The sequence below is a fragment of the Bison bison genome, unplaced genomic scaffold (genome assembly GCF_000754665.1).
Source record: "Bison bison bison isolate TAMUID 2011002044 unplaced genomic scaffold, Bison_UMD1.0 scf7180017864093, whole genome shotgun sequence".
Lineage (NCBI taxonomy): Eukaryota > Metazoa > Chordata > Mammalia > Artiodactyla > Bovidae > Bison > Bison bison.
Window position 1 is genome coordinate 1,472,847 of NW_011494665.1, and position 13,334 is coordinate 1,486,180.

Sequence of the window (13,334 nt, forward strand, 5' to 3'; positions counted from 1 at the left end):
TTTTCTCTCTGTATTTATGTAACTATTGGCAATTTAAGTATGATTTTGTTTTGCTTTTTTTAACTTAATATATTCTTGACCTTTTTTTCTGCATTCCATGCTGTAGCGTTGTCTTTTTCTTTGTCTCTGTATATTGTCCTTTCAGGCAGCATTCATGGCCCTCTCATAGTCCTTTTGTTTGCCACTTTTCCCTCCCTCTCTTGTTTAGCTGTTTTAATGAGGCTTCACCAAGGATCTTTGTGCACAGGGCTTCTGAAACTCTTTGAGTTTTTATCTCTTTGGGTAAATTCTCAAGAGTGAGATTATTTGATAATGGTAATAAACACTTTCCTGGCTCTTGATGTGTGTTTCCCCGCTCCATCAGCAAATACGTATACAGGTAACTGTAATTGAGTATGTTATGTTGTGAGATAGTGTTGGTGTGGATTTAATATGTCTAGTATGGTGCCCAATATTCATTTTATATTTGTTTTTTTAAGGCCATTCTTCTTCCCTCAAGCTTTGTTTGTATTATTACTGTAAAGCACATCATGTTGTGATATTTATTAGTGATTTATGCTTGGTTTTCCCTCTTCTCACTTGATGGGAACTGCTCATTGAGTCTTATTCTCATAGTCCTTCTTAGTACTCAGTAATTATCTGAAATTTTCTGTTTAGTTTCCATTAATGTGTACAAGACTTAGAGGTAGAAGAAGTAGGTTGCAGAATGTGGAGTTCGTCTGGGAGGCTTGTCAGCGGGATGGACTGTCAAGTGAGACTGTCACTGCCCCGTTCTCAGTTTGTTAGCTTTAGGCCTGAAGCACTTTGAAGGGACGGAGTTTCCCAAGCCTCTGATCAGCAAGTACCTTCTCACTTGCAAGACTGCCCACCAGCTGACAGTGAGAATCAAGAACCTCAACATGAACAGAGCTCCTGACAACATCATTAAAGTAAGTGCTCCCTGCCCGCTCCACTGGGCGCCTTGGCTGAGTGCAGCCTTTCCTTTTCTTTTTCTCAGTCTCAGTGAATAGCCTTTTATCTAACGCTAGTCTCTCCTAACTGCACACTAGCCCTCTTTCCTTTCCAAGGACATCGATCTATTATTTTCCTATGGAGTACTGTCTTCTTCCCCTGTTATGGATATTTCTGCTAAATTGTTCAAATGTAAAAATACTTATCAAATTTGTTTTCCTCTAGCTGTTCATTTTTTTTCCCCACTCTAAACCTTCACAGAGTAGGCAACAGTCCACTTATATCCTTCTTAATTGTTTATACTTGGATATTTGTATCAGCGTTATAAAGTATACTTTAAAGTGGGGGTCCTCAGGCCACAGACTGATAGTGGTCCATAGCCTGTTAGGAACGCGGCTGCACAGCAGGAGGTAAATGGCAAGAGAGAAACTTAGAGAGCTAAGCTGCACCTCTATTTACAGCTGTTCGCAGTTGTTCACACACAGCCTGAGCTCCACCTCCTGTCACATCAGCGGTGGTCGTAGATTCTTAAAGGAGCACAGACCCCACTGTGAACCATGTTCACAGGAGAGTCTCAGTTGCCCGCTTCTTATGAGAATCATCCTAAAACCATCATGGGTCCCCCGCCCCTGTCCTGTGGAAAAATTGCCTTCTGCAGAATTGGTCCCTGGTGCCAGAAAGGTTGGGGACCACTGCTCTAAAGAGTAAAATATCGCTGAATCTTGTCATAAAGAACAATCATTTTTCTCCCTATTTCCTGCTAAGCAAGGTTTCTGCAGGGATGGTCCATTTACCTCTAATCCAGGATCTAGGTAGCATGTTTAGAATTGCTATCACTTGACTTTTCGGATTTGGGCCTTCTCTATTAAACTGAAACCATGGAAGATGAAGACAGTTCTCTCCATGCTCTCTCACTGCTTCACCTCAGTTATATCACAGTGTAAGTTGGATTTTTTCCAGAGTTTATAAGCAGTGTGTAAAAACTCACAGCTGAGCCAGGTAGTGTATCATGATTACTTTGCTTTTCCTGCTGAGTATTTTGTTTCTCCTGGAGTTAATGATTGCAGTTTTGGAGGGTGAGTGGGACTTGGTTTATTATGTGTTTATTACCAGTTTCACTGACGTCTGCTTAAGTTTTATAAATCTCTCTTCAGTGTGTCAGGTATTTCAGGTGCTCCGCTGTCACCTGCATCGTCCTGAAGAAGTCGTTCCTGGAGCGCTCTGGTCCTGCTCCGCTCTACCCACGCTGCTCGCTTGGCTTGCTGCACTCATGTCTTTGGCTTTTTCTTCACAATTTTCCTGGGGTTTCATTTCACCTCTTATTTGTGTTGGATCCTCTTCTTTCTGTCTTTAGAAGTATTTTTATTTCTTTTTTCGCTGTGCTGGTTCTTTGTTGCTTCACAGGGTTTTCTCTCGTTGTACAGGGCTGGGGCTGCCCTCCAGTTGTGGTGTGTGGCTTCTCATTGCAGAGGCTTTTCTTGTTTTAGGTCACAAGCTGCAGGCCATGCGGGCTTCAGTAGTCTTAGCACGTGGGCTCAGAAGTGTTGCGTGGGACTAGTTGCCTGCGGCATGTGGAATATTCTGGGAGTAGGGATGGAGCCCGTGTCCCTTGCCCTGTCAGGTGGATTCTTAACCTCTGGACTGCTAGGGAAGTCCGGATCCTCTTATTTCTGAATCCCACAACTTTTTGGCCTTGTTTTAGTGGAGCACATCCTATATTTGAGAAAAAAATTTTTAGATTTATATTGCTTGTGTTCATGGTGTGCCATGACATGACTTGACCAATGCAATTTCCTAGTTTTGCTATTGTGCTGTATACCTAGTTTTTATATATAACTATTGTTACTTTGTAACAAATGTGGATAAGACCTGTCTATGAAACTATAATTATTAAAAATTAAAAGTTTTAAATATGTCTGTGTTCTTTTCTCCCACTTTAGTGGGTTTAACATTCTGGGTTGAAAATCACTTTAGTCAGAACAATTTAATGACTCCATTTTCATCTAGTTTCTAGCACTGGCTCTTTTGAAAGTTGATGTTCTTTTGACTCTTGAACCTTTATATAACACGTGTTTTTTTCTCTTCCTCTAGGAGTACATAGGATTTTCTTTTTTCGCCAGTGTTTTGAAGTTCATGATAATATACCTTACTATATGTCTGGTTTTACTAATTATGCCAGGTACTTGATGAACTTAACTTTGGAAACTCATAGGTTCCAGTATTGGGAAATGTACTTGAGTTTTGCATTGCTGGTTTCCTCCCCTTCTTCTGGTCTGTGGTCTCCTGCTGTGGTGCTCAGTGGTCCGATGTTAGGCCTCTCAGGCTAGTCTTCTCATCTTGTGTTCCTTCTTTTCTCCATCACTCTGTCTTCTTGTTGTATTTTCTGGGATATTATTTCATCTTTTTTTCTAACCCTTCTGCTGAGGTGAGTCATTCCTTCTTCTGTCATAATATCTAATAGCTTTTGTTGTTGTTTGTTGAATATTCTTTAATAGCAGGTGGCAGAGGCCTGTGGGAAAGCAGTAGAGGAAGGAGGCTAGAGTTTTCTCACGTGTCCTTGGCCAGCATTGCACACCTGTCCTTAGTATGCCTGACAGCCTCAGTTCAGAGAACGTCCTTTCCACCATGCTTCTGCCAGGGTAGGGCTACATCAAACAGGTAGCTACATCAAATGCTACATCAAAGAGGTAGCATTCAGGGTCTCACTGCCCCTTCAACAAATTTAAAACTTGTCTTCCTTATCTTGACCTGTTTTTAATTCTTCCATTTCTGGAGGTATCTGTTGTTTTATCCTTTTTGCCTGTCTTTGACATCAGTTTAGTTGGCCCTTACCTTTTCTCCACATGGTATTTGGCTTTCTTCATTGTCCTGTGTCACTTGCCACTCATCTGTCGGCTCTTTAGCTTTGAAGATGTTACTTTTACCTTTTATTTCATTTCTCCTTTCAGGCTTTTATCTTTCAAAATTTCCTATCTGTTGTTTTCTTGGGGTTTCACAGGGAATAGAGACAAATGGATGTATTTAATCTGCCTGTTTTTTTTATTGTTTTCTTTTATAATTTATTTATTTGTTTTTCTGTGCTAGGTCTTTGTTGCTGTATGAGCTATTCTCTAGGTTGTGGTGAGTGGGGGCTACTCTAGTTGCTATACACAGGCTTCTCGTTGCAGTGGCTTCTCTTGTGGCGCACAGGCTCCAGGGATGCAGGCTTCAGTAGCTGCTGCTTCTGGCCTCTAGAGCACAGAGTGAATAGTTGTGGCGATGGGCTTAGTTGCCTTGAGGCATGTGGGGTCTTAATTCCCTGAGCAGCGATTGAACCTAATCCCTTGCACTGGAAGGTAGACCCTTCACCACTTGACCACCAGGGAAGTCCCTCATCATTGGTTTCTACTTGACTGTCTCTTCCGCTGTCTGTAAGCTCCTTGGGAGCAGGGATTGCCTCATGATCTGTATGCTTGGCTCGTAGCGCAGTGCCTAGTGCTTATGGTCAGTGTAAGCTCATTCCCCTCTTCGTTCACTCTGAAAACTGAGCTGTCTCAGTCTTTCCGTTCTTCTTTCCTTCCCTTCCAATATTCTTGCACCATTATTTGCTTAAAGGGAAGCTTCCCTGTGGTCAGGATAAGGATTAGTAAGGCACTCCCATTGTGGCTGCTGAGCAGGAGCAAATTTTCGATAAGATGACTAACCATCCGCTTCCTTTTCTCTGTGACCTAAGCTTTTCTGGTGACCAGAATAAAGCTTATCAGAAGATACTAAGTAATGATAAAATATTTATTAATTGGAGATGAGCTTAATTTGAAATACAGAGCAGTCAGTATATGCTATTTGTGTGTGTGTGTGTGTATATATATATATATATGTATGTGTGTGTGGATGTTTCTCAGACCGCTGCCCACCACACTCCCCAACCTGACGAGAGCAGTTTCTAGAAGGAATGTGACTCTTGCTTTATTTCTTCACACTCAGTTTTATAAGAAGACCAAACAGCTGCCCATCTTAATGAAGTGCTGTGAAGAGATCCAGCCGCATCAGTGGAAGCCGCCTGTCGAGAGGGAAGAACACCGGCTTCCGTTCTGGTTAAAGGTACAGCGCTCCTCCTCAAAGTGTGTCAGGAGCAGAAGGTCACTACGGACCTGGCAGGATGTTCAAGGCCTGCTTTACACTCTGCTGCTTTAGCTGTAGAATTAGGACTTAAGAAATCTTCAGTCACCTTTCCTCTCCTATTTCTCCACCTCCCTCCCTCCCCAACTGGGGATTCTCTAACCTTTTAAAAATAGTGGTTAAAATGATAGTTTCTTAAAGGAAATTTAAGGAGTTTCTAGAGTATAAAATCGGGATGTAGTCTTCTTAGAAATATCTGCTATTCTGCAGAAAAATCCTTCTTAAAAGATGTCTTAAGACTGTCCTGTAAAGGCACCTAATATCTAGAAAGCCCAATTATTTTCCCCTAATTCCAGCATGGGCTAGATCTGAGTGTCCTTGTTCCCACTAGGCCAGTCTGCCGTCCATCCAGGAGGAACTGCGGCGTATAGCAGATGGTGCCAGAGAGGTCGGAAATGTGACCGGAACCACTGAGATCAACTCAGACTCAGGCCTAGGAAAAGGCAGCTCGGAACTGGAGAGTGAAACTCGGTATCCACTGCTGCTGCCTAAGGGTGTAGTCCTGAAGCTGAAGCCAGTTGCCAACCGTTTTTCTAGGAAGGCTTGGAGACAGAAGCGGTCCTCAACCCTGAAGCCCTTCTTTTTTGGACCCAGCCCCTCTCTCCAGCCTAGCTCCAGCTCTGGGAAGACACCAGCTAGGTCAGCTCACTCAGAAGCCCCTCCAAGCAAAATGGTGGTCCGGATTCCTCCCCTGATCCAGCCAGCCACGGTCTTACAGGCAGTGCCAGGCGGCCCTCCTCTGGGGGTCCCTGGGGGGGATAGTTTTGAGTCTCCAGCAGCGCTGCCAGCTACAGCTGCTGAGGCCAGGACCAGCTTCCCTCTGCCTGAGCCACAGACCCTGCTGTCCTCCGCCCCTGTGCCCAAGCTAATGCTGCCCTCACTTGCTCCTTCTAAGTTTCGAAAGCCATGTGTGAAACGGAGAGCCTCCAAGAGAAAGGGACCCAAGGCCTCTCTCTGTCTGAAGCCTGCCCCTCTCATCCACCCTGCGCCTGTTTTCTTCACTGTTCCTGCCACCACGGTAAAGGTTGTGAGCCTCGGCAGTGGCTGCAACGTGATGCAGCCTGTCAGTGCAGCTGTGGCCCAAAGTCCTCAGACCATCCCCATCACCACCCTGCTGGTTAACCCTACTCCCTTCCCCTGTTCGTTGAACCAGCCCCTTGTGGCCTCCTCCATCCCTCCCTTAATCGTCTCTGGCACCTCTGTGAATCTTTCTGTACCATCTACTCCTGAAGATAAAGCCCCAGTGAATGTAGACGTAGGTTGTCCTTTGGCTGAGGGGAAAAATGCCTTTCAAGGCCTCGAACCCAAATTAGAACCTCGGGAACTCTCTCCTCTCTGTGCTGCTGTCTTCCCCAAAGAGGAGCACAGCCCAGGGCCTCCAGCTACAGACAGAGTGTGCCAGGAACAGTTGTCGGAGAGCAGCGCTTATGGCTGGACTATTGTGAAAACAGAGGAGGGGAGACAGGCCCCTGAACCATTGCCTCAGGGCTTCCGAGAATCTCTGAACACCTGCCCTGAGGATTTAGAGGAAATGGTTAAGATGGAACCTAAAGACCCTGGGGAGGACACCTGTGGTGGATCCCTGGAGCAGGGCAGCCATGAGGAAATCAAAGAAGAACACTCTGTGGAGTCAGACACTAGCTTCCCAAGTGAGGAGTCAAGCAGGCCTAGAGAGGGGAAGAAACAGACAGGCCTCCAACAGGAGGAGCAGAGGAGTCAAGCAGCTCAAACCCTTTCGGCTTCTCAAGAGCCTCCTGGTGAAGGAAACTCAGGCGATGTGAGCAAAGGGTCCCCAAGGGACGCTTCCTTCTCCACTGACCCTGAAATGGTGCTTAGCAGCCCTCTGGGGAAGCCCGAAGACTTATCCAGCGTTGATGGTCAGTCAGTGGGGACCCCAGCAGGACCAGAAACTGCAGGAGAGAAGGATGGGCCAGAGGAAGAGGAAGAAGAGGACTTTGATGACCTTACCCAGGATGAGGAAGACGAGATGTCATCAGCTTCTGAGGAATCTGTACTTTCTGTCCCAGAACTCCAGGTGAGAGTTGGGCACTCTTCTCCAATATTTTGTGGATTCAGTAATAGATTTTATTTATTGATAGGCCACCTGCTTGCTTTTTGCACTAGAGATAGTCATAAAATCATTTTTGACTTTTCAATGTATTATGGAGCATAGTTTGGGAGTTGAGGTGAGAGGAGAGGGAAAGAGTTAAATGTTACATATTATATTTGATTTAAACTCATTTAAATATTAAATTGAATTTCCTGAGCACAATTTAAATGACTAAAAAAAGACAAAGGGTCATAAGTATGGACCCTGGCAAAGGAAAATTACCTTCAGAGGGGACTTTTTAAAGCTCATCTGCTCAGGGACTCCCTGGTGGTCCAGTGGTTAGGACTTGGTGTTTTCACTGCTCAGAACTGGGTTCGATTTCTGGTCAGGAAACTGTTGACTAAAAAATTAATCACAACCTCTAAGTAGAGAATTATTTTATTTGGTAGGAATGTTAAGGATTCTGAACTTGGGAGGCAGCATCTCAGTTCTCTGAGAAAACTGCTCTGAGGAAGCAGGAGGGGGAGTCAGGCTATATACAGTTGGCAACAAGAGGGTAGGAAGTCTGAACATCAGAGATTATTATTAAGTAGTAAGGAGAACCAGGTATCAAGTCAAGTTAAGGAATTTAGTGTTCTGTGTGTGGCAAGATGGAGCCTCTGGGCTCACTGAATTCATTCCTTTCATATGCACCTGAGCTGTCTGGGGCCAAATCCTGTTTCCTGTCACCTTAAAGGGTGGCGAGGATGGTGGTTGGCTGCTCTTGCATGACACCCACTCCCCTCCAGTTCCTCACCAGTCACTGGGCGTTGGCATCTTCTGGATCGTAGGCCTTGTGTTCCCTTTTGAGAGCCCTCATTCACATTAGGAGGCCATGAATCACTGATAGCTGTGACATTTTTTGTCCTCCGATATGGCAAGAAATATTTCACAGAACTAACATCCCTCAAGCTGTACAGTGTGGCCAAAAAACAAACCCAAAAAACCCCAATCACCCCCTTTACCATCCACTTCTCATCCTCCCTTACCAGTTGATTAGCCGCAGTTCCTTCTGAAAAACTCCTTGCAGTCAGCCCATGGTGAGCTATTACAGCCCTCATGCACACTCTTTGGGGGGGTTTGCAGGAAACAATGGAGAAACTGACTTGGCTTGCATCTGAAAGGCGCATGAGTCAGGAGGGTGAGTCTGAGGAAGAGAACTCCCAGGAAGAGAATTCTGAGCCTGAGGAAGAAGAAGAAGAAGAAGCAGAGGGAATGGAAAACCTGCAGAAGGAGGATGAAATGATGGACGAAGCCATCGGAGACCCTGCCGAGAAGCCTCCTGCCACCTTTGACTCCCCAAAGGCTGCTCCAGAAGTGGAGACCAGCAGGACCCCACCAGGTGAGTAGGACAGGCCTGAGTGGGGGTGGGTCTCAGGAGACCTCATTGACTCAGGGACATGTGCAGAGTGGCTAGCTTATAAAACAGGTGCCAGTTCCCAGAAGAAATCCTCTGGATCCTGCCTGCCAGTCACCCTTCTCCCAAATAGATGTTTAACATGCTGCCATTGTAGAGAAGAGATGCTCAGAAATTTAAAATTTGACTCTCTATCAGCTGGTAGATTTGTACTCTGTTTATGCAGGTTTTTATACTGGTTCTTAATTCACATGTCATGTATTAGGTCAAGAGCTATGTTTATTTCAGAAAGTGCTGCTTGTTCTCCACCAGGACGTAACCCCTGAGCGCCCAGCATCAGGCCACACCCACTCTAGACTTCTGTGTTCAGTATGCAGTAGCTAAGCCCTCCTTCCATCCCAGATGGTGCAGTCATGTTGTTGACTCTGCATAGAGCTGACTTTCCAGGAAGAGACGTACCTGTCATAGCCTTTTTCCAGCAGCTTTTCTCCCAAATTACTATGTGATGTTGATTAGGGGAGTTGATGGGGAGGGTGCATTTGATGAGTTGGGAAGAGCAGAGATTGCAAGGACAGAGAAACAGTTGTTTTCCTGTGTATCCTAAGGAGAGAGCATCAAAGCTGCTGGGAAGGGCCGGAGTAATCATCGAGCTCGCAGCAAGCGAGGCAGTCGGGCCCGGGCCAGCAAGGACACCTCCAAGCTGCTGTTACTGTATGATGAGGACATCCTCGAGCGAGATCCACTCCGGGAGCAGAAGGATTTGGCCTTTGCTCAGGCTTATCTGACCAGGGTAGGCAAATGCTGCTTCCTGTACCTACCAGCCCCTCTGTTTTTAAAATGAAGTCTGCCTTTCAGGCTGCACAGGAGCCTTCTCTGCCTCTACCTTTGTTTTCCTGGAAATAACCAAAAGAACTGTGTGAGTGAAACCACAAGATCACCGAGTTCAGTCTTCAGCCGATTTATTATTCCTGCCCATCATACTACCCCTCTGTTGCCCTGAACCTGGGGAAAGGTGATTTCAGCATCATCCCTGAGAGAGTAGACTAATAAGAACCTTACCTGAGCCCTTGGCTTCAGAGGAACAACATGTACACTGACCAGAAAGTGGACCTCAGTGATCTTCAGGGTCATGAACCTGCCTGTTTTTCTCAGTGGTCCCTATCTCATTCTTTTGGTAACCACCTAATTCTGTATACCCCCAGCAAGTGGAGTTCTAGCAATAACAATCATGGGTTTTCTTGTTCCTGATATTTTACTAACATTCCTAATTTATGTATTATTTACCCTCAGATGATACCATGCTGAAATATATGTAGCAAGCACTCCTTATCTATTTCAACATGGAGGTGAAACCAGGAAGGAGAGGTCCAGGCTGTGAGCTAGAGAAGAGTTTACCTGATTTTGCGGGTAGCACTGTAATCCCTGGAAAATAGAAATTTTCGCATTCCTCGCTGTCAGAAAAAGAGCTCTGCCTTGCTCATGGCCCTGTGGCCTCCATTAATCATCAGATCTTAGGACCTGTCAGAGGAGTAGCCTCTGACGGATAATCTGGAGCTCTTTAACAGTAATTCTTCCTCCTTCCTCTGTCCCATCATTTCTTGAGGCCCAATGAAAGGGGATTGGATGATTGAAAGTCCTCTCATATAGGTCCGAGAAGCCCTGCAGCATATCCCTGGCAAGTATGAAGACTTCCTTCAGGTCATCTATGAGTTTGAGTCAAGCACTCAGAGGCAGACAGCTGTGGATCTCTACAAGAGCCTGCAAATTCTGCTCCAAGACTGGCCTCAGCTGCTGAAGGACTTTGCTGCTTTCCTGTTGCCTGAGCAAGCACTGGCCTGTGGATTAGTAAGTAGAGAGGGGGGCAAAGACCACACACTAGGATCCCTGGGTCAGAGCAGGACTAGGCTTGGGTCGTGTTGATCAGGACTGTTCCAGACTCCTGGCTGTTTCCGTAGATAGCCTTCCCCTAGACCAGGGTCACGAGAGCCACCTCCTTTTCAAGGGATGGTCTTCCCAGCTCCTGTTCTCTCCTTTTCTTTCCATGTAGAGTGAAGGGTTTGACCATTGAGTGGAGACCTTAGGTATATCATAACCCTTTGCTCCTCACTGTTGCAAAACAGGCTTTCATTCAACAAATACTTATTGAGTACCTGCTATTTTGGGCAGAGTTCTAGGTACTAGAAATGTAATAATTATAAAAGACTAAAATCCTGTGCCTTCATGGAGCCTATATTCTCATGGGGAAAGTCAGGTGTTAAATAGTATATTGTATATTGTAAATATATATGTTATAAAAGTGATAAAATATATAAACAGTAAAATATGTTTAATGCTTTATAGTGATAATGTTGTAGTTTTATACACAGTGGTTTGGGAAGGCCACGGTGGTTACATGACATTTGAAATGTTGGAGAATAAGTGTCTGAACTTGAGGGATATCCCCATAGTTCTGGGTTTCTTGTCAGGATGGATAAACACAGGAGTAATGGATATGATATTATTATATTATTATGTTCATATTGTTATTAGCCTGATAGTCTTAAAGCAGTTAATGGTCATGGGATGATTATACATAATTTTTTCTTTATCATTATGAGGATCAAATGAATACATACGTGAAAATACTTTGTAAACTGGCATGTGTCTGATCTCACAATCTTTGAAAACTGTAAGCAACTTGAGATATAGAACTCTTAAGTCTTTCATTTACATCTTAGTTTTCTTGAGTCGGTAGATGCCAGTAACCCAAAGTAGATATATGCTAGGGTCTTAAAAAAAAAAAAAAAAAGATCTTACAGGGAATTCCCTGGCAGTCCAGTGGTTAGGGCTTGGCACTTTCACTGCTGGGGCCCAGGTTCAGTCCCTGATTGGAGAACTAAGATCCACAAACCTTGTGGTGAGGCCAAAAAAAAAAAAGATCTCACTGTTGTAAACCAGAGCCTTGTCATCCCCTATGTCTCCAGCACAGTTTTTCTTGGTTTTTATGTGTAGAGCTCTCACGTCCTTCTCAGGCTGCAGAGATGACTCCTCTTTTGCCCTCTTTCCACTCTGGTAGTTTGAAGAGCAGCAGGCTTTTGAGAAGAGTCGCAAGTTTCTTCGGCAGCTGGAAATTTGCTTTGCAGAGAACCCCTCACACCACCAGAAGATCATCAAGGTTCTCCAGAGCTGTGCAGACTGCTTGCCCCAGGAGATCACTGAGGTATTCTGTCCTGTCCTGTTCCCCTTCCATTGTCATCTTGGCTTCTGGCCCTTCATTCTCCCTTCCCTAAGCAATCCTCACTTCTGAGCAATGGACTTCCTGGAGGGGATGAAGATGGCAAGGAGGTTTTAGGCTTACCTAAGGCATAAAACACTTGAGTGAGGTGGTTACCATCTGAAACCAGAGCCTGACTGCTTCTCACAGGCTCAAGAATGCTATAAATACCCTGGAAGGGAAGTTAGGGAAGTAGGTGATGGTCTGGGTGGAGGGTTGGTTTCCCTCCTTGCTCTGCCTTGAGTTAGTGCCTGAGCTGGGGACCAGTAAGGCAGGGCTAGTGAGTAGTGAGTGTCACTGGGAATCAGACCTGTTAATACAGGCATGTCTAACCAAGACATGCTGCTAAGTCACTTCAGTCATATCCGACTCTGTGTGACCCCATAGACGGCAGCCCACCAGGCTCCCCCATCTCTGGGATTCTCCAGGCAAGAACACTGGAGTGGGTTGCCATTTCCCTCTCCAATGCATGAAAGTGAAAAGTGAAAGTGAAGTCACTCAGTCGTGTCCAACTCTTAGCGACCCCATGGACTGTAGCCCACCAGGCTCCTCTGTCCATGGGATTTTCCAGGCAAGGGTACTGGAGTGGGGTGCCACATGGGAGCTCCCTAAATGTGCATTGATGGAGGAATGAATGAAGACCTATTTGAAGTGAAATGAAAGTCGGTTAGTTGTGTCCCACTCTTTGTGTCCCATTCTATACAGTCCATGGAATTCTCCAGGCCAGAATACTGGAGTGGGTTTCTGTTACCTTCTCCAGTTAATCTTCCTGACCCAGGAATTGAACTGGGGTCTCCTGCATTGCAGGCTGATTCTTTACCAGTTGAGCTACCACAGAAGCCCAAAGACCTATATATACACAATGAAGTATTACTCAGTTATAAAAAAGAATGAAATATTGCCATTTCCAGTAATATGGATGGCTGGATCTAGAGATTATCATACTAAGTGAAGTATGATTTAATTCACTTGATAAGTATACTTATCATACTAAGTATAGAAAACATTTGGTTTATAATATAGAAAACCTATGGTTACCAAAGGGGAAAGGTTGGGTATGGTGATAAATCAGGAGTTTGCGATTAACATATTCACACTACTGTGTATAAAATAGGTAACCAATGGGGATCTACTGTATAGCACAGAAAACTATACTCAGTATTTTGTATTAGCCTGTAAGAGAAAAGAATCTGAAAAAGTGTGTGTGTATATATACATATATGTATATATATATGTAATATATATACGTGTGTGTGTGTATATGTTTGTGTATACAGACATACTGAATCACTGTGCTGTACACCTGAAACTAACAGAATGTTGACAATATTGTGAATCAACTATATACATCAGTTAAAAAAGTAATAATTCAGGCATACCTCAGAGACATTGCAGGTTTAATTCCATACCATCATAATACAGTAAATATTGCAGTAAAGTGAGTCACATGGATTTTTTGGTTACCCAGTGCGTGTAAAAATTATGTGTGCATGTAAAAATTACGTGTACATGATGAAGTGAAGTGC

General features: G+C 44.6%; 1 protein-coding gene across 1 annotated transcript in view; it reads left to right on the plus strand.

Moving 5' to 3' along the window:
- LOC104987394 (GON-4-like protein) overlaps positions 1-13,334 on the plus strand; it is an 85,331-nt gene that overhangs the window by 63,807 nt on the left and 8,190 nt on the right. The window contains 7 exon segments of the mRNA XM_010838270.1: positions 779-929; positions 4,915-5,031; positions 5,441-7,144; positions 8,285-8,540; positions 9,161-9,345; positions 10,203-10,400; positions 11,611-11,754. Of these exon segments, the coding sequence (XP_010836572.1) occupies positions 779-929; positions 4,915-5,031; positions 5,441-7,144; positions 8,285-8,540; positions 9,161-9,345; positions 10,203-10,400; positions 11,611-11,754 (2,755 nt within the window).